The sequence below is a fragment of the Dinoponera quadriceps genome, unplaced genomic scaffold (assembly GCF_001313825.1).
Source record: "Dinoponera quadriceps isolate SergipeBrazil2010 unplaced genomic scaffold, ASM131382v1 scaffold1245, whole genome shotgun sequence".
Taxonomy (NCBI): Eukaryota; Metazoa; Arthropoda; class Insecta; order Hymenoptera; family Formicidae; genus Dinoponera; species Dinoponera quadriceps.
The window spans coordinates 662302-684384 of NW_014555320.1; the positions used below are offsets into that span (position 1 = coordinate 662302).

Here is a 22083-nt window from a genome sequence, read left to right on the forward strand (position 1 = left end):
CGCGGTGTCGTCGCGTGCGAAGACACCTAAGGAAATAACTGCCGGCGAAATGTCGGCTTGGTATCATCAATTTTTAATAAACAGCGTATAGACGTCAATACACCGATTTGTACCGGTGAAATATTCCACGGTAAGAAACTTTGCGTTAAAATTTGCGTGAAATTTTGTGTTACTTTAACGTGGGGAATATGTTGAAGAAGCACAAATATATATTAAGTATACAAATATAATGTTAAATTAATACATTCACTTTGTCAACATATGTTAATTTAATATTATATTTGTTTTTTTAACACAAAACTTTTTACCGTGTGGGATGGTGGCAATGGGCTAAGATTTGGAGGACAATACTGTAACTATAATATCGGTTTTCAATATTGCAAAAGTAAAAAATTACCGATTTTTTCCAATACTGGTATAGTACTGATTTCTTGTAATAATTATTATTACTGTACAATTGTTCATACTACAACTATACTGTAGAAAGAAGGGTCAGAATATGACCGTAGATGCTTATTTGTACCTATAGATGTTCATTTTTAATGTTATATGAGGTGAAAAATAGCGAAGCAGACTGAACAAGAATCGAATTCGGGTGTTCCGCTTACCAGGCAACCGTTCTTATCATATTTAGGCCATGTTAGTGACATCTCCCGCTTTCTTATTTAAGACATTGACGTCGTAACGTGAAACCCGCATTTTAATACGGAATCAGTACTTCACCAGTCTCTAGTGTTGGCCAGTACACACGGAAAAAAGTGTTAGATTCAAGTAAATAATATTACTCCAATATTCCTTAGTATATTTTTAAATAGATTTTACTTCGATTAGATATTTACTTGGATTAAGTAAATTCTATTTGAATCAAGTAGATCTAGCACTCGAATGTAGAACAAGTGCTATATTCAAATAATAATTTATTTAATCCGAGTAAAAATCTGCTAAAGAATATTGGAGTAATTATTTACCTTGAACCTAGTATTTTTTTTCCTATGTACGATTCCTACATGAGCAGGTGTATTCGTGTCGTCTCGTTAAATCGACTTTTTTGTAACGGAGCGTAGGAACGGCGAGGAAAACGCAAGAACGTTAATAAACTCTCATTAGTGGGCGCGGGGTAAAAATAACGACAACTAATTACCGTCTACCGAGATCGCTTACCTTGTATAGCCAGCCGATCGTGACCGCGCGCGCATTAGCGCAATAACGTCCAGCATGGCGGTGTATTTTTGCGTCACGGGTCATCATGCGCGATTATAAAATGATCAGAAATAGTGCTACCGGTGCCGCGTTCGCGCAATTGAACCGTTGAGCAACGGGGTTGCATTGTGTGTATCAACCTTGCGCGCAGGAAATCGTAAAATCGCGAATCGCTGGAACGGACGGGTTGATAGCGCGAGCGCCAGTCAAAGGGTTAATCATTCGGTAGCCGACTCATGAGCGGAGAATGAAGAGGAGAAAATGACGTGCTGAGATTCTAGTGTAGTCGAGCCGACGAGGGGCGCGGCGGCGGGGGATTATCGGGCTCTCTCGGCCAGACGGAACCCAGTAGCTAGTTTTTGTCTTACGACTCCTCTACCTGTACGGGGACCGACGGTAGGCCCCGTACACTGGTGGGGCGCGACCGATGGAAGGGGGGTGTTTAGTTCCGCGCGCCACCTGTTACCTCCCTGTCTCCTCTTCGACCTCCCCGCTATCCCGAGTCGACTTCTAAAGGGTGACCGGACCCCGTCCTCGTTCCTGTGTACGCGCGTACGAATGATCCGCTTCGCGCAGCGATGGCTTCGAGAGACGCTTGAGGATTTCGGCCTGTCAAAATAAAGGCTTTCGCACACGAATTAGCGTGATATAAACACGAGCATAATATAAGACGTAAATTCGGGGTGGAGGACTAATCAGTGTGAGACAATCATGGGTAGAACTGACGCGCGGTAAATCTGATTGTAAGCAGAAGTAATTAGGGTTCGACTTGTTGGGATTTTAGTTACTCGGTCTTAATTCCAGTTGGCATCTCTTCTTCTAGAGTACACGAACCTAAAAAATCAATATCCCGATTGATTCTCCGACTTAAGTTTACGCCTTATCTTTACGGTTACGGCCAATTCGTGTATGAAAGCCCTAATTTTTCAGCAACGATCGAGAGGTACCGCGTGGTTCCTCCGTTCTCGCGCGCACTCGCATGTATCCAGCACGTCGACGGAGATCGTGTCCGTCGCATGTTCCTCGCTAGCGATTCGAATGCGAGACAAACGAGTGGACACGTATGACGCGTTCGAGCGCCACGAGGTAAATTTGATTTTAATGAGCGAAAGAAGCCACATGGGATAATAACCGCGGGAGCGCGCAAGGACTTCCCAGACTTCCTCTTTCTCTCTCTCTCTCTCTCTCTCTTTCGTTCATTTTTTTTTCTAATTCGCCGGTGACCAAGCTGGTAATTTTCCGGAAACGAGCGGTCGCGTTTGTAACACGTGTTACCAGGAAGAAATTACCCGGGCTGGGCAGGTGGACGGGCGGGCGGGCGGGAGGCGACAGCAAGAGCGAAGCGCGACGTTGCATTCCGCTTCGCCACTTATCGGACGGCGCGGTAACATGCGCGCAATATGCGCTTTTCCGGATGCATCGACCTCGTCGGCCGTAAAAATCGCACACCGTCGGCCGGGCGTTAAGAGGGAAGCGGTGTTAAACGCGAACGATGTTCGGAGGAAGTGCGGTTCCGCAAGACTCGTTGTACCATCACCTTTGCCTTCGATCGTACGAGTCGTTCGCAGAAAAAAAGAAGAGGAAGAAAACATGAAAGCGATACATGTGCGGTGTAACCATATTTTCCGCGACGATCCAAATTTCTCGCGACGTCTCGCTTGAATCACCAGCGACTCTCCGCACCGACTCGAGACCGGCGCGCCGTTTCCGCGATCGACCACCACCCTCCGCGAAGCACCCTTCCGAGCCCTCTCGCGCCGCTCCTCTTCCTCTTTCGCTTTTTTCCTTTCCTTTCGCAGCAGCATCTCGCGATTGGTCCGTGGCGGCGAGGTCCAATTGGTCAGTAATTATCATTAGCGCGTTTGCGCGAGGGGTGGCTTTTCCTCCGATTGGCAACCCTCTCCCGTGTAATTAACGACGGGGCGCAGGCGCGAGTTCTCGCGCTCAGCGGAAAAGCCGTATCGGCGCCGCCTGCCCTCGTCCACCCCCTCGGGAAACTGACTCCGACCCCGGGAGGATCTCGCTCTGTCTTTCCGTTATGACCAGTAATTACGAGGACGAAGGGGCGGCGCCGGCGAGAGATCACTCCGAGACCGACGGGACGTCGCGCCGGCGCGCGTTTGCGCTCCCTTAATTACTCATTAACCCTTTCCGACGGAGCGCCGCGCGCGCGTCGAGGAGGGGCGGATTCGCGTCCTCTCGCGAAAGGGGTGTGTTTCCCGCCGATATCTCCATTCGTGCTTTCCATTTTCCCACGAGGCGCAAGTAACAGCTCGGGTTAATTGGACGAGAACAAACAGGAGACATCTGCTGTGATCGCGCACCATCATTCTGATGGTCCTATCGATGTCTGATGATTTCCTTTACGAATTCTTGCTATTTTAGCGACTTTCCTATCTTATTCGTATTCGCAATGAAAAATCTTGCGTTAAATTTAACATATTTTACGTGTCCCAAACGATCCACACAAATTTTCTGCTAATTTAACACAAGATTAATGTATTGAAAAGTAACACAAATATTTAATTTAATTACGTAAGTAACACAAATATTTATTTTAATTACGTAAAAAATTAACGCAAAATTAATATTCATAATATGTCAATCGATACTAAAGTATAAAATATGTTATTTTAATATTTGTGAGTGTTATTTTGACATCTACATATATCGAATACATGATATTCGTAGAAATATTATCTGTTGCGAAAGGAATTAAAGAGAATTTACAAATGCACTTTGTTTCATTCCGCCCTAGACATTAATTCACGTTTCCGGTATCATGGCTTAAAGTGCTAAAGACGTCGATTCACGTTTTCAGTTTGCATGTGTCAAGTTTCTCTTCTCGTGAGAAACACGTTTATTTTATTTACAATTTTGCCCTACGTCACAATTATGCAACATGGAGTACAAACCGGGTTATTACGGAGTATTATATCGTATATTCTCGCCGGATTAATTGCAGACCTTCGTATAATTAAGCAAAGAGATTGCAGAGTGTTTTATTTTAGAATGATAGCGCGGAACGAAATGTTGTCCGCTACCGGTCGCTGTTGAAACTAGCACGCGCACTAGCCGCGCAATATCGATTTGCCTCAACATTGTCTTCGCGGAAAACGTATGATTGTAACTGCATATAAACGCGTACAAATGCGGGGTTGCTGTGCACCATGCAACTCAATTAACATCGATTATTGGAGCCACTTTATTGTTTGAACATATAACGAAGCAGTGCGGGGCGCAGCTGTGCCGTTTCGCATAATCACCGGTAGATTACAGAGTGAACGGTAAGAAAAAAGTGCATTTTCACATTTTAGATCTTCAAGGAACGATCTAATTAATGTTATTTGAATGTGCACGGAGAAACATTTTTATCGCGTGCCAATCGAAAATTTGAAATCATCTACTCTCTCTCTCGCTTCTTATTGTAAAATGAAGATGCTTTCTTCATTATCGTGAAACCATTGTTTTGCGTGATGAAGTTACGAAAAAGAAAAAGGTAGAAAGAGCGTGAGAGAGCACCTTGATATTTTTTCCACAAATTTCAGGGGAATATTTGTAAGCAGCGTTCTTGCGTACCGCACATATCGAGCGGTACACGCGTGTGCAATATTTTAAAAGGAAAATCACATAATATTTATTTCGCGATACGGAAAAAGAGAGAGACTCTGCGTATATGCATGATAACAACGTTCGAAAAGTAGTAGCGTGTTTTTTGCAACAATAACAAGCCTCGTTACTTACATATTAATCCATTCCTTCCAGGAAATGCCGGGAAACGGCGAACAAACGCGATGAAAAAGCAGCGCGCGCGGTTGTGCAAGTTGCTCTCCCAAGAAAGAGCCCTTTTAAAATTCACCCTTTACCTCCACAACACACGCGATGCGCGTAATAATATAGTATTGTTGCTCCGCTCTATCTTTTTATTTCTTCTTCCTTCCTTTTTTCTTTTCTTGTCTACGCGATTTAACCAACTATCAATCATGCGTTGCCTTAACGTAAATTCGCGTCTGTATAATGTTTCGCACATTCATTGCATGCTGGCGAATAACGTGATACGAAAAGGGAGTGAAACCGTACGCGGGGGGCGTCAGTAGCGACCGGGAAACATGGAAGTGTGCAATCGTCGCGAAACACTATCGTGATCGGTAATGTAGCAGCAAAACCCTGTTGTGGTCCGCATCGACCCTATGTATTGCAATTTTAACTTCCGACATCGTCGAAGAGGCGAGACTTCGACGCGCAACCGAGATCTAAATTCGCCTCTGCCTCTCTTCCTTTCTTCCTCAAATGTATGTTCTCAATCGTACTTTTAAAGTGATTCTCATCAAGCTCTGACTAATCGAATCAACAATTTAAATTTGTCATCACTGATACGTTGCCTAGTCTATTTTGCTAATACAGATATTCCTCAAATATCTTGTAGTGGAATCTTACTCAGAACAAGTGAAAAGCAGCAATATTTTCACATGAAGCGATAATAAAATATTGTCACTCGAGATCGTGAGAGTGAGTGGTTATTTTATTCCAGCTCATACGGATAAATATAATTCAGAAGGACAGTCAATTTTATGTCGTAAAAAGCAAATATATATTCCAGGTGTTTCTTAAATATATACTGTTAAATATTGTAGAAGTTGATTTTAACAGATATTCATGTGAACTTTTCTTCACAAAATAACCTCAAAAATCGATTCCTAAAATATTGGACAGTACTTAAGAAACATTCTACATATTCATTGATTTGATATGGTAGCATAAAATTCGCTGTACCTCTGAATTATTTTTTTCTGTGGATTCAGACTCTGTACGAGTGAATGTTTCAATCGATTAGACTTTGTACCTGTGGAATATATCTGACCCACTCTTCCGTTTCGAGTGAAAATATTCACTCGACGATTCGGAGCGGACAATTCTGAATCTAAGTGACTGCCATTTTTCGAAAGACATATCAAGAAATTTAGAAAGTAGAAACAATGAGTTTTTGATCATCGTTGGATAACGAATTACGTAGTTGGATATTGACATTAGAACACAGAACAAAATTAATCTTAATTTAAGACTTATGTTCTTATATATAATTCTATATAATTCCACTAAAAATATCGTATTCTCATTATTCTTGTTATTCAAGAATAAAAAATAGCGGATAAAAAGAACGATATCTCCAAACTGATAGAATTCTTAGTTTGAAGACATTGTTCTTTCTTTCCATTATTTGTTCCTCTCAATTCATTTGAAAATTATTCTTGAATAATATGAATATCGAAACTATATCTCTTCAATTTTTAATATATAATATTATGCATTCCTGCTTATGTACGAAAATACGAGTCTTGAATTGACACGAACTATTTTTTTTCTGTAATTCCGCCAGTTATTCGTCCATCCTTTTAATCGGAATTCGGTGAAAGTCCATCCCGAGTCTCTCTCGTGTGACTGACGGAGACGGGTGAGCGCGCGGGCGCGCACGGAGACACGCCGTTGCACCCGAGCCCGGCTGGTGCATACATGCAAGCGCGCACGAATTCGCCGGCTCCGCCGTGTCTCTGCCGGTGCATAATGCACAGGCCGCTGCATCCGAGTTGCCCGGTCGCGTGTACATACGTGCCTCGTACCCACGCCGTTGTACCGGCGGAAAGAATATGTCCCTGTCCGCTACGTGAGCCGCTAAATATGTCCGCTTAAATAATAAATTCCCTGATTCACGTGGCCACGCCACGGAGCGTCGTCCCCGGGCCGTCGTGGACGTGGAGGATACTCCTCCGGAAAGGATTAAATTTCATCACAGTCCTCCTCCTTAATTGCAAGATGTGATACTCGCAGGACTATGGTTTACCGACAAGTGCGATTGAGAGACGATCGCTGTCTCTCTTTCTTTCTCCCGTCCTCCCGATGTAATAGCGACTTTTCCGAGCGACCTTCTCGAAGGAGAAGGAATGCGCGTGCGATTTCGTCGAGCGGAGATCAACGTCGGCAGTCTCGCTTCCTCCTCCTCTCTCCCGCTTTTCCTCGGGCTTTTACGACGCGCGACAGTTCTCGGCGCTCGTACGCGAATCACGATGTTTAAAGCGTCTAAAATTCAGAAATGTCCCCGTCAAGAGAGGGATTTGCCGTAGCCGGTGCCGGTGCCGGTATAGAAACGAGTTATAAAAGTGTATATTTCCCTGGCGAATAGTGCGCGCCTCGTCCTCTTCGACTTCCCGTCCGCTTGAAAAATCCGACGGCGTCGCGCGTGACTCCGGCCGAAATTAACGACCGCCCTCGTTGTCACGTTACAAGAATAAAGCGATCTGATATTTCTCGGCAGTTACGTCGCGCGCTCCGAGGGGGAAAAAAGCCGTGCTCGAGCTCGTCGAGAATTCCGGCGACGATGAATTTCGCACGAAATTATAAGAGATCCCGTAATCTTCGTAATTGAGAGAGCCAGGGGCGAAGAAACGCGCGCTACTTGTCTTCGGAGTGCAAAATGTTAATTTATGTTTATTCGGGAACTCAATTATGGCTCCAAATGGGAGCATGTTAGCTAAACGGTTCTGCGTTTAATCGCATGTTGAATTACAGCGCGGATTTACCACGATTTCTTTGTCGTTGGATAATATTAGAGGATAAAGTAGTACGTGAGAAGGGAAAATAAAAGATGACACAGGTGTGAAATATGAAAAAACATTGGGAGACACCCCGGGAAAATTGACGAAATTAACGAGGAGACGCGAGGCAGAACGGAGATCGGGAGATTCCTTCGCTCGTGGCCGTCTTATAAGGTCACAAGCGACAGGACGGAAGGGGTTGCGTCCGTTCTCGAGCCTCGATATGTGACGTGTGATCCGCGGGGCGCTATTCACATACGTACACATACATGCACGCACATGCACCCCCGCATGAAAGTGTAGGCTTTCTCTTCCAACACGAATTCACACAGTATACGCGCGCGTCCACTGTGCGGCGGAGGGGTGCGCCTGAGGGGTGAAACGAGCGGCCGAGTATATAAGAGCGGGAGTGGGAAAGGAGGAAGAAGAGACGAGAGAGGGAGGAGAAAGAGGAGAACGAAGCAATCGTAGAGAGAGCATTGGAGAAGGAAGAGAGCACGGGAAAGACTCGCATAACGATCCCGTTTAAGAATCTCTCCCCTCCCGTCTCACCTCTCATCCTCCTCTTCCTCCTCCCCTGGTAACCGGGCGAGATAGCGGCCAGCCGTTCCCGGCACCCACTTCGTTCACCGACCTCCCACCCCACGCCGTCCCAACCCCCCGTCGAAGGACAGCATTTGCAAAACTCCGGCGTGTATAATAATTATTATTGTCCACGGTGCCCCTCTCACCCCTCTCTCCATCGCCGGCACCCCTCGCCCGCTTGTCCCCCCTTGCCATTCGCGGTGGCGTGGTCTCCCCTCCAATCTTCGTGGACAGGGTGGTCCATGGTCCACGCCTACAGCTCCAGCACCCCCATCTTCGAGTGACGTTCGCTCGCTCGCCTCCCCCTCTGCAGCCCTCTACCTGCGCCCCATCCACCCCCTCACGGCTCTCGTGGACTCGCACCCGCGTTCTATGTGTTCCGTCAACGGAGAAGGGCCGCCAGAAGCAGAGAGAAATCGACGGAGCAAGCGAGCGAGAGTGAGAAAGGGAGAAGAGGAGAGAGAGAGGGGAGAGGGAGAGAGAAAGAGAGAGAGGGAAGACAGCTAACGAGACGCCGCGCCGGTATGGGGAATGCTAAATACACGTCGGTCCTCTCTACCTCCCTCCTCTCTCACCACCCTGTCCTCCTCCCGCCCCTCAGTCACCCTCACTTCTCGATCCTCCGATCGGTCTGTGTGTCTCGTCGTGTTTCCTTCTCTTTCCCTCGTACCGTGACATCCCCACCCTCGCCGCGTCGGACCATGCCGCGCGCGAGGGGTCCCCGCGAAATAAATTCGCCTCCCTCTGTCCCCCCTGCCACCACCCCCTCTTTGCCCTTTTAACCGAGTCGACCGACCGGCGGAGGCGGCCGACGTTCGCCGAAGACTCCACTTACATTGTCACTACGAGCGCACACGTCGCGCGAAAGCATGCCGTTTTTGTTACGCTCGTTGTGTGTGTGTGTGGTGTGCGAATGCGTCCACGTTCACCGTCCACGCGGATGTGTGGCGGGGGTGCGTGCGCACCTGTGTGTGTGTACGCGCGCTGGCCGCTACGTCGATTGTATAATCGCGGCGAGAGAGAAAAAGTCACGAGGAAGATGAGGCGCAATGATATCAGAGCGGAGAATCCTCTCCGCTCCTTTCCCGTGCGCTTTCTTTCGCGGGAGCTCCCCTTCGCGTCCTTTCACCTAGCCGTATTTTTGCCCGCGGATACCACCACCGCCAGCCAACTGCTGCGAGCGCCCGGGTACGTTGCCCTTTCGCCTTTCGCACCGGTTCGGCTATGCTATTTAGCACCGAGCGTCGAGGATGACTTAACGCGTGTCTGTCTCAGGGGAATCTCTCATTTGGCTTTAATTAAATACCTCGTTCCGCGCGATAACGGCGACCTTCGCGGCGCTAGACTCGGCCGGATTCAACGCGAATTCCCGGATAACTTCTCACGTGCATTCGGCGTTGACCAATGATCCGTGAAATTTTCCGAGTCTCGCTCTGCTCCTATTCGTTTGCTCCGATTTGAAATACATTTTTCACGCCGGCAGACGTTGATTGAATGCGCCTAAGGAAAGTAATATCGCGAGACTTCGCCGTCGCCAAGTTTTGCTCGGCGCACGAGAGAAGCGATTCTTCTCTCCCCGCCGGCTTCTCGGCCCCATCGCCGAATTCACGCGATTATCCAGTCGCTTGAGTTAACGTTACTTGTACAAGTTGAAAGAGAGTCCAAGTCGAAATTTTGATGCTACTTTGATACTCTTCAGAATAGTTTGCGTCTACGTATATGGCCTATCACATCTTCGTATATTCTATTAGTTAGAAACTGTTTTCGTCCGTTTTAATTAAGACTTTGTATGTTATTATTTCTATATAAACAAATATTATTACTTTCTAAAACCATTTTTTATTAAAAACATCAGTTTATATTGGAGGACACTTGTCATCCACGTGGCCATTCGTATTGTATTTAATTACACGATAACTTCAGTCAACTATTCTTTCGAATCTTTAATTCTACAGATTTAATTTTAACACTATCTTGAACAATATATTTTGATGTTAAAATAGCGGAAACGAAACATCACCGGACTCAAGTTGGAATAAATGCTATTATTAAAATTGGAATTGCACCTTTTTGCTATCTTAACTCTTACTGAGTTGTAAAATTAAAGATTTAACATAGAGCAAAAATTTTTACTCGGGACGAGAGTGAGAGAAAGAGAAAGAGAGAGAGGGAGAGAGCATTGCTGTTTTGCATCGCTGTTTTGAAGCTGTTGGAAGCAATGACAACTCGGGTGTATTAACGGTCTCCGTAGAAGCAATCTCGTCCGATAAAGCGGGGGGAATCCGAACGTATCGCAGGCTCGGCGAGTGAATTGACATCGTGAAAAAAAGAGGGAAAGGAGAGAAAGGTCAGGACTCGGCTCGTTGCTCGTTCGAAACGACGACTACGACGACGACGACGACAAACGAAGGTAAAGATGACTGGTCGGATTCCTTAAGTGTTGCCCCAATCAGATCCCATGTCACTCGGTTCATTAATCCATTCAGGGCGAACTCTGAAAAGTCCCGCGCCGTATTACAGAATTACATTCGTTCGCGCTTAATGACGTGAATACGTAATGGTCACTCGAACCGCGCACACTCTCGAGCGTGACGAGATCCAATCGAGTTATCATCGTGCACTATATACCTTCCCTCCCCTCGTCGCCGGTAACCCTTTACGGCGCACAATCCTTAACGCGCTGTGTCCTTAACGCGCGATCCTTCGACATGATTTCCAACGCATTCAGAATACGCACAATAATCGCGCGTACACACACGCACACACACACACACACAAGAAACACTCTCTCACGATCGCGAGAAAAATATCATTCATAAACGTTGCACGGATGTCTCTCCTTCTTTTTCCCCAATTATATCAATAATAACGAACCAGCTGGTACTTTTGACATCCTCTCGTCAATTACGTCGCGTTCGCGTGCATCGTCGCGAGCCGATATCGCGCGCTCGTAAGAAGAAAATCACATTGAACGAAGAAGAAGAAGAAGAAGAAGGAGGAAGAGGAGAAGATGAAGAAGAAGAAGAAGAAGAAAACGAAGAAGACGAAGAAGAAGAAGAAGCAACCCCGGCCGCGACCGCGCGTTGCCGGTCTCGCCGGATCGCTCGCTCAGTCTGGGATTTGCAAACAATGGTGCCGTAGCGCGCGGCGCGTTCTTTCGATGGCGGCTCGATACGCATCGCATTTACATATTATTGCTATTATTAGGTAAACGGTCCTCCGCCGAGCGCCTCTTTAACACTACTCGTTCGCTCGCTCGCTCGCTCGGCCCTCCGGGCTATTTTACGACCGCGAGGAGCCTGCGTCTCGCCGCTCTCCGATAAAAGCCGAGCTTTAAGCTCGCTCCGACAGCGCCGGCCGACCGTCCGCCGCGGCGACAAAAATTGAAGCACCGCCCGGGCCGAGAGTGGGTGGCTGGAATTGTAAATAATCGTCCTGCGGGGAGATCGTTATCGGCGTACACGGCGCTATCCTATCCTCGCCGCCGGCGAGCAGACTATCAATGTCCGTGGCATCTCCCCCTAAACCGATTTCACCGTCGAGCCGGCACCTAAACGCAGAAAGGACGCGCCCGCGCACACACGGGACTATTAACTCCCTCTCGACGTCCACACCCGACGTCTCTCCCTTCCCCCGTCACATCGCGTGACGTTCATACGTTACTTCGGTACTGATAGTTAGTTTTCGAAAAATCGTCACGTCACATCCGTAATCTTACTTTCCGTATGTGTAACGAACGAACGTAATAATAACAATCGGTTCGTCCCTCTCGCGATTTCAAGGAACTTCCTCCGCGATTCCGCGGTATCCGCGCCGAGTTGCCGATTCTAACTATCGCCGCGATAAACGCTGACCACCCCGTGCAGATAAAATTGCCCCGTTATTACATGAACGGATGCACGCTGCGCAGCTCCTCGACTTTTCAAGAGCCGCGACGACGCGGCCGCGTTGCTAGACCGCATGACGCCGGGTCCGAATTAAAGCCGTGCTTTTACGGCTCCTCCGGCCAGCTCGTCTCACTCCCTTCCCCGGGTACGGACGAGGCAAAAAGGGACCCGTAGCGGCCCGATGAAACAGAACGCGTCGAGATAGATCCTTGGAAGAAAGAGAGAGAGAGAGACGCGGGAGGAAATTCAGAATCGCGTTGAACAGAGAGGGAAGAAGGGGGTTGCATACGAGCGGCTACGCGTACACAATGGTGCCCCGGGGAGCTGGGAGAGGGGGGGCCAGCGCTGAGGGCAAAAGCGGCGAATTAATTGTCGCTCGCGCCGCCGACGAAGCCGCTACGATCTGCGGGCCTGATTTGTGGACCGCGCGTATATATCACCGCGGCCACACGCGCGTATGCATGTGTAGTCTCCTCTCTCTCTTTCTTCCTCTCTTTCGCTCGCTTCCTCTTGGAGAGCCACGACGAAGGCTGCGACGATGTGACCGTGTTGAGACAGTGGTAGTGGTAGTAGTGCCGATGGTGGTGGTGGTGGTTGACAATGGAAACAAGCCCAGAAAAGGAGAGGATACGCGCGCGCGCGCGAAGGAAGAAGATGGAAGGACGAAGGGGCAGGAGAGTAAGGGCGAGAGGGTGAGGTCAGGTAGGTGAGAGAAAGAGGGAGAGAGAGGAACGAGGAGGAGTGAAAACGGGAATAGGGGTAGGAGCGAGGGGGCAATGCGCGACATACGAAGGTGAGTGGTGAGCAGCTGGAACGAGGAGGACGGAGAACGCGCGATGGTCGGGGACTCGGAGCGGGTGGGGAAAGGGGTGACTTAAGGATCCGCAGAAAGAAGAAGGAACAAGGTAGAGAAGCCGGACGATACTACGAACANTCGCCACGCTCTGGTCCCTCTTCCGTCTCCTTCTTATTTTCGTTTATTATTCAATGGAGATGGGGAGGTGCTCGTTAATTGATGGCACCGGCCATGGCGGCGAGCGGCGGCGCGGAAGAAGGAAAGAAAGAAGGAGAAAAGGGGTAAGCGAGCGGAGAAAGGAGCGTCGCGGGGGATGGCGGGAGGGACCGAGGAATCGGAACGGGTGGAGAAGAGGAGGAGGCGGTGGAGGAAGGAGGAGGGCAGCCGCTGCTGGACCACCATCGCCTTATTTATAACGCCGGAGGTAGCCGAATTCACGATCAAAATCCCGCGTTCCGCGGCATTGATGGATCGCCGGGCGCGCAACGCGCGCCGACGACTCTGGTATTTTCAAATGAACCCGCCCCTTTTTCCTTCTCGCGATGCCTCTCCGCGCGGTGCAGAGAACTTGAGAAATGGGGGCGGAAGCCAGCCGTCCGTCCTCCCCCGTCGGTCCCCTCTCGCCCACCCCCCGGATGACATCGACGAATTCTGCGGGGCAACCTGCTGTCGCGGGAGGATATGCCTCAGGGATTCGATTTCTATATGCAGCCGCTTCTTCTTCTCGTGCGCTCATTCGATCGATCGATAGCGAAGAGAGACGCGAGATCGGGACTTGGTGCAAGTATGTATGTGTGTATGCATGTGAAGCCGCTGTGCATAAAGAGCGGTAGTAAGACCGTGAGTCCACAGAAAGTTATTTTTTCTGTGAGCGCTTAGAAACTCTCATAGATATGCTCCTTCAGAGATGAGTGAGGTGTGTGGTGCGTGTGTGTATATGTGGATAAATTCGGTCGGATTATCGAAATTTATGTTTTTATAGATTAATAATAATAATATAATATAATAGTGATAATATATTTATTGGACGCATACCGATCGTGAAATATAGAGTGTTACATATTGTACAAATTTAAAGGATATATTTCTGATGTAATGAAGTAGGAAATGTCCTATAAGTATGGATTCAATTCGAAACATTTATTCATCTATAGGTATTTAAAGTTTATAAATGATAGCACGATATTTTAAAACATTTTTTTTTTATTACAAATAGTAAGTAAGAAAGAAAACATCATGATTATATAAATTGTTCAAATTAACTCATTTCGAATCGGGCTGCGTAAAAGATCCATAAGATCCAAGTACCGTTTAGGGTAATTACGTTAATACCGTTTAGAGTTAAGGGACCCAATAATCTTACTTTAAACATTTGTAGATGGATATTCAAATTGAACCCATTTCAAATTGAACCCATGTTTATAGGATATTTTCTATTTATTATTATTCTATTTATTATTTATTATTTTTCATTTATATCCGAAACATTTTCCTTAAGTTTATACAATATGTCATATAACACCCTATATATCTGGCAAGTTTACTTTTGACTCATAATATGTACGAGTACATTTATACCACAATGCATGAACGATAAAAAAACGCATCATCAGCTTTGCAGTTCTTATCAATGCTTTGCCTTCCCTCTGAAGAAAAATATAAAATAATAACCAAAACTAAATTAAAAATAATAATACATAATAGTACATAAGAAAATAAAAATAATATAAATTAAATATTATTAAAATATTTAATATTACAAAAACAGTTGGAAAACGCTCTCATTTACAAGTTCTAGAGATTTTTGGTAATGTTCATCAATAATAATGTCGTATATATTTCAATCAAAATTTGCGGAGCATCGTGCAAAATTCGCATAAAAGGAGTTAACATACGAATCCTCGGCATACAAGCTGACCGCTTTTCATTCGAGAGCGCGATTTCTATTTGGAGAAATACAAATTGCACAAAGCGAAAGCGAAACTTTTTGCGTTAACTTTCGAGGAAAATCGTCGTACAATCGTGTTTCCGGCGGGAGTCAACCTCGTTCCGCAGTTTGCGGAACTTACTTTACCGATCGCAGCGATAGCCCATCGTCCTGTCAAGCCCGATAATTTCGGACTCGCTTCTCGCTCTCGGAATACACAGGACGCGACGTTTCTCAGCGAGTTATATGGGAGAATGTAAACGGAGACATGCGGATATGCGGCGATTATGCGCCTCGTAACGAACCTAATTAAGCCGGGGCGAGCTCGTAAAGTTTCATGGCGAAATGAAGATGCATTATCGACCGATAATATGCAGTAAAAGCGGCTAATGATAACGACAGTAGCATGGCCATCATCTGAGCGCGCGAGCCTATATCGCATTACATTGTTACGCGACTTGTGTCTTAGCCCCCTCAAGTAAGTTTCAGCTTAAAGTATCACGGCCAGGCACAGAGCGCGCGCGCGAGGGTCTGCATAATCCTCCTCCTGCCGCTCCGTTAATCCTTGTTATCCTGTCACGTCCGTTCCCATCCGTCGATCTTTACTGCAGTCTTTATCGATCTTTATCTCACCGCCAATTTTTCTACTCTCGCCGAACGAAAGTTGATGTAGTCGATGACCCGGAAGGAATTGGATACCATGCAAGACACGTGACAGGACTAGTCAATACAAAAATTATATCCTGACTCTAAACCGACTCAAAACCGTTAAATTTGTGATGTAGATATATAAAAATATAACAATTAAAATAAAAACTAAACTCTAATTTACATCATATAGCAAACAACAAGCGAAAAAGAATTTTAGCTTTTCTGACAATTTGAAACATAAAAGTAAAATAAGAAGTTGTAGTAAAAATATATTCTAACATTTCATTTTCGTATCTTATATTATATTAATTTATATAAATGAAAACATAATTTATATTTCTTGAACTATACTTAAACAATTTCTTTATTGTCATTTCCTGTTTCACACACTAGCATAAATAAAAGAAGGTAAATTTAAAAAAGAATAGAATTTACGATAAGAAATTTGTTGGTCAATGATATGAGACACTCCGAGAGATACTTCCGGCCGGAAACGAACGTCCCGTAACACGTGATGTCGCATCAAAATTATTTTTGCATCTTCGCAGACTGCTGGGCCGCGGTTCCATGCACGTGTTCTCCAGCGAGCAATTCCAAAAGCTAATGGACGCGAGCGGCTTTACCGGTCCTTGGCATTCCTTAGTGGACCTCGGGGCAGGCGACGGTGCAACTACCGCCCACGTGGCGCATCTCTTCGAGAAAGTGTACGCCACGGATATCTCACCCCCCATGCGATGGGCTCTAGCAAGGAGAAAGTTTACGTAAGTAAATTTCGTCTTTAACTCTTTCCGAAAAAAGTTCTCCCTCTACAATGGTACGATGATTGCAATGGAATCGACAGTGGGTCGTCTTGATACATTGAGACAAAAAGAGAAATGTTAATCATATTAAAATTATAATCATTTTCGGCGCCAGCTGTATCTTTTCGTAATAATAAAAAAATAATAGTAGCAATATGCATATAATATATATATATATTATATAATATATATATATATATATTATCATTTTAGTTTATAACAACCATAAAATATAGTTATACGAATGAATGTTATAGTTTATGACGTTAATAATTACAAATACGGGTTCACTTTGTTATGTTTTGCATGCTTAAAAGAACTATAAATACTGTATATTTCCATTCTACTATAAAGAACTATAAATGTATAGTTGAACATAGAAATTTATTATAAAATATAGTGAGATTATTATAGTTACTCTAACTGTATCCTTTCCTCTCAGTATACGAAGGAGCGACCATTATTGCAATCATTGTGCATGCGTATGCAAAGGCTATTCGATCTGAACATCCCGGGAATCCCTACCGACTGGGCGGGAATTTTTCAACTACAAAGCTCCCTTGCGAGCGCAGAGTCACATATGCGAGAACGCGAAACAGATTACATTCTTCGAATCGAATACGAGCGGCCAAAGGTGGGCGGTGGAATCCTCCGCTTCTTGAACGCTCCTATATTTGCATTTTCTCGTAACGGCGCGACACGCACACTCGGTCGCGCGGATTCGCGCGCGCGCTCGCGGCCGCGTACTTTATTCTCGTCAGTTTTAAAGCGCCCTGCTTTTCCTGCGGCTTCTTCTAACTCTCTCGTTCGTTTGTGATTCGAAAACTATTCGCTCGTCCCGAGACGTCGTTCTCGTGTGAAAACACCTCGTCGTACCGCAAATAGCGGCGGCACCGATAAATTTCACGCGTGCGATCACACAAATCGAGAGAAAAAGAGAGGGGGCCAAGGAGGAGTGTGCACGGAAGAATACATCGAATTTATGTAAATTAACGTAATATAACGCGAATCGGTTCCCCAATGAGAAATCAATACGGCCGTTTGCATTCGCCCAATATGGATCCCCGATAACACAACAATTGTATCCTAGATCTGAACCGTCAATTCTAGTTAATTTCATGACGTTGATCGTAAATGTAACAATTAAAATAAAAACTTTAATTTGCATCATATATTAAATAACGGTCGAAAGGGAATTTGATATTTCTTTAGGCTTTCGTAATGTACAGGATACTGTTGATTTGTAAAAAATTAAAATATAATCTATGTTTCTTCAACAATAGCTAAATAATTTCGTATCATTGTCATTTTCTGCTTCAACGCATGTAAACATAAATAGAAAAAGGAAAAGTTACAATTCAAAAAGGATACAATTTATAAAACGAATATAAACCCGCGCAATTATGCCGCGCGCCCCGGACGAGTCGGGGAGGGCCCACCGGAGGGAGCCGGCATGTCGTTATTATGGTTATCTTAAAAACGTGGGGTTCATTATAAAGTGAGATAAGATAATTGATCGGAAGGGGGCCGATCCGGCGCGTTCACGCCGTAGCCGACGACGTGTGCGCATATATACGTCGTAAGCGGCACTCGTCGACGCTCGTGTCGATACGTAATATCCTGCACGGTGCGCCACTAACAAGTTTATTGCGCCGAATTGATTGGAGTAGAAGTTTACGGTGGTTTTACACCCGGAGCGCGGACACCAAGCCACCAGCCCTCGGCATCATCGAGAAAGAGAGAGAAGGAGATGGAGCGAGAGTGAGAGAGAGAGAGGACGCTCTCGGGGCGAGTCGCAGCTCGAATTTTAAATGAACGCGAACGAGTGACCGGGCGAAGGCGCGCAGGGTGCGACGCACTCGTAACAGACGTTTTATAGAACTCTCGAACGATCTCCGACGAGCAGCACCCTCCGGCTGCTCCGGCCGCGTAAAATTAACCGACGGATAAGGCTCCGCTTTCGATTTGCATCTCTGAGGCCGCGCGATCCGCTCCGAAATCCCGGTCTTGGGCGGCCGGGCGCCGCTGAAAAGAAAGAAAAAGACAAAAAGTTTGTTCTCTATCAGATACAAGTTAGAACCGTCACCAGTTGCCGTTGAAGATAATAACTGTACAATTCTACAAATATAACACGCGAGACGTCATATTATTGTTGCACCAGAGCGTTCCTTATTCCTTGGCTGCATGCTTACACTCATCAGTTCCGGCTTGCGCTAGTTCAGCTCACCAACCGAAAACAAACCTAGAGATCACCTCTCGATCGGCGAGACGCACTCTCCTCACACATTCTCATACGATTTCAGGGTGCTCGATGTGGAGAGGTGGCATCAGGAAGCCGGGCCCTTCAACGTCATCCTCTGTTTGAACTTGTTGGACCGCTGCGACCGGCCGAATACCTTGCTGAACCTGCTAAGGACCTCGTTAGCTCCCGGCGGTAGACTGGTGGTCGCCCTGGTGTTGCCGTTCAGCCCCTATGTTGAGGTCGGCGAGAGGGGAAACCACAAGCCCTCGGAATACTTACCGGTGCGGGGGAACGGGCTTGAAGCGCAGATAATCGGACTCATCGACCGGGTCTTCGCTCCTGCGGGTTTACGGTGCCTCGCCTGGAGCAAATTGCCGTATCTCTGCGAAGGCGATCTGGGCCAGGCGTATTACTTCCTGGACGACGTGATCTTCGTATTGGAGGCACAACCGGTGACTGTGCGACCCTACGAATTCGCCGCGGTGGACGACGGTGTTTCGTTAGGGAGGAACTTTTGAGAGGATGCGCTGCAAGAACAAACGCTGGGAAATACTTGAAAAGAGAATAATAAAAGGAAAGTGAGAGTAGAAGAGAAAGGGGGAAGAGATAAAGGGCGAAGTGATACGACGAGTCTCTCACACTTGTAAAAACTTTAATAATTGCTGTCATGAGTTAGAATTATGCGAGAATACAGAAGAGCAATACTGACAAGCGACGACGAGCTTAAAATGTGCAGACACAGCGGTTAGCGTTTGGTGTACGAATATCATTAAGCGATCCGTGTTAAAAAGGAAATCCGGATCGACGACGGTGCGCATTTTACATCGTTTATCATTCTTACGGTCGAATTCGGTGCGGAAACGTGTACACGGTTTATGGTATAGATATGGCGCGAGAGAGTATCATGAGATCCGGAAACGAAATCTGTAATTTTTCCTCCTTTTCCGCCTTCGTCATCCGTGTGCTCGACTGCGTTCGAGAGAGTACACATATCTCCTTAGGATCTCCTCTCGCCAATTATTTCAATCGATTCAGTTATTTTAATTTATCTCAGTTAATCGTCGACACAGGAAGCGAACGTAGCACAAACGGTGGACTCGGAAGAAGAATGCCAGAGTGAGACGATGGTAACGTTAGTCGCAGCAACTGTTGCACCGAAGTCCGCCTTTATTTCGCGAAGAGCACAAGTCTTTAAAATGAATTGAAGAAAGAAGGATGTCATGCGAAAAAGCCTGTTTTTGCTGTGCTCGGGGAAAATAAAGTAGACATCGTTTTTTATAGCTTTCGAGGCGAGGAATCGGACGGTGCTGGTTAGAATTATGTCACATGCTATATTTAATAACGTAAATATCAGACGTAACAGCAAGTTCTTGCGTAGAAAAAGTTTTAGATTCAAGTGAATTAATCTTCCACACTTCTTAGCAAATTTTTATCTAGATTAAATAAATTTTACTTAAATCAATTACTTCCGTTATATCATTCAGTATATATCATCAATACATATAGCGTACGGACCTGTCTTTCGAATGTTCAAAAAACACCAACTAACAACATTACATCAATATTACAATTTCTCGCTCAGCAATGTAATTGTTACATACACCACGTGTTACGTTACACTTACATGAATTGGGAATTATAATATTGATGTAATGTTATTATGTTAGTCCCGTACAGAAAAAATTACAAAAATGTGAAAAATTATTGATATACTATGTAAAAACCAATAGTTCTTACTGGCTGACTGCGATACCATGTGTTTTTCTAATGTAAACTCAATCTTTTCTGTACCCCCGTCATATGAGGTAATTTTAATCAGCATCGTCGGTTTTCTCGTCTCAAAAAATTCTAAGAGATGATGTCTGCTTTGCTTTTCCGAACAAAAACGAGCCTTTTCGTCTTGCTTTAATTCAATATTCTATGGTCTACCGATGATGCATGCAACTACGGCTGCGATAGAACGCATCATAGCGAAGTGTACGGAATATAAGAAAATCAAAGTAACAACGCAAAGTATCCGCGAGGTGCTGCGACTTTCGCTTTGGGAACACCAACGCATAGGCTCTTTTTCTCGTCGAGTTGCTCCCTGACCAATTGCACAAACGTTCTCGGCGAACGGAGAATAAGCTCAACGCGTCGTTGTGTTCTCGAACGCAGCCTCCGAAGTTTCGCGTGTTTCGAGAGATTCTATTTTGTACGTCGGACCAATCTACTCTCCTCACAATTAGTCAGACTCTGTTTCCGCGCTCCCTTTCGCCTCTCTTTGGCATAATTGCGGTGACTTAGTCGTGGATATGCTTAATTGCGTCGTCGGCCGACCGGTGCCGACCAACGACGAGAGACAAACGACGGTACGTTTGCGTTTCTTTACACCCTTTTCTTTCTTTCTTCCTTTTCTTTACATAATAACTACTATAAGAAATAAGTCCATCTAGTTATTGGAAATACACTTTGGTGTGCAACAAGTTATCGTCGAATTACGAACCATATTGCAGCAGCAGCAGCGCAGCAGCAGCAGCCTCTTTGTCAATATGTATATGTATGTCAACGAAAAACGCAGTCTTATAGAAGCCGGATCTGCGTGCGTTCATGAAAACAAGACCACTATCCATCCATAAGAAAAACGAAATAAAGAGAACCACTATCGAGACAATGATCTCTCTGGACTTGCGAATTGCTATTGCCGCCTCCGATCACGCTTCCCGTTCCTCCGAGTGCAACGAGAATACGTGACGGGAGATAAAGGGGAAGGTAGACAGAGAGAAAGAGATTCGCGTAATTCATGCGAGCAGAGAGAGAGAGCGAATGATTGCACACAATTTCTCAGACCACGGATCCGACTCCTAGTTTGGTGATCGATCGGCACACACACGTTCGCTGCATACGTAGTAAATAAATATAGTATAACAGATACATATGTATATAGAAAGACATGTCTTCATCAACATACGCTCGCATTCATATAAAATTTCGCTATTTGATAGCCAAAACTCCGCATTCTCACCCGTCAGAGCACACACACGCATCACGAAACACAGCCCCACACGCACTCTCGAGTGCCGCGCGCATACTTCGCACGTTGCTTGCTTGCTTGCCTGCTTACTTATTTACTTACTTATTTACTTGCTTGCTTGCGCCGTACACGCGCGTTTATGTTGCTTACATTCAAAGACGAATGCCGGTAACTTTACATTATCGAGAAAGAAGGAAACATTTTACCATCGCTTACACAATGCGTATTATAACAATCGTGTGGGAAACAGTTTCTACCCCTGCGACGACTGACGACGCGATATGCCGTTTATTTATTTATTTATCCTTTGTTTGCTACTCGAGATGCTACCCCGAGCGGTCGATGTATATATATATATGTACCGTAAATCACAAACGCGGTGCTCCCCCCCC

At 45.8% G+C, this 22083-nt stretch overlaps 1 protein-coding gene across 1 annotated transcript in view; it reads left to right on the plus strand.

Annotated features, from left to right (window-relative positions):
* The window catches only part of LOC106743817 (methyltransferase-like protein 9), a 41421-nt gene extending 20077 nt beyond the window's left edge, over positions 1 to 21344 (plus strand). Inside the window, exons 3-4 of the mRNA XM_014618029.1 lie at positions 16185 to 16397; positions 18740 to 21344. Coding sequence (XP_014473515.1) covers positions 16185 to 16397; positions 18740 to 19196 — 670 coding nt within the window. The 3' untranslated portion in view covers positions 19197 to 21344. The remainder of the gene's footprint in view (positions 1 to 16184; positions 16398 to 18739) is intronic.
* Positions 21345 to 22083: the final 739 nt, after the last annotated feature.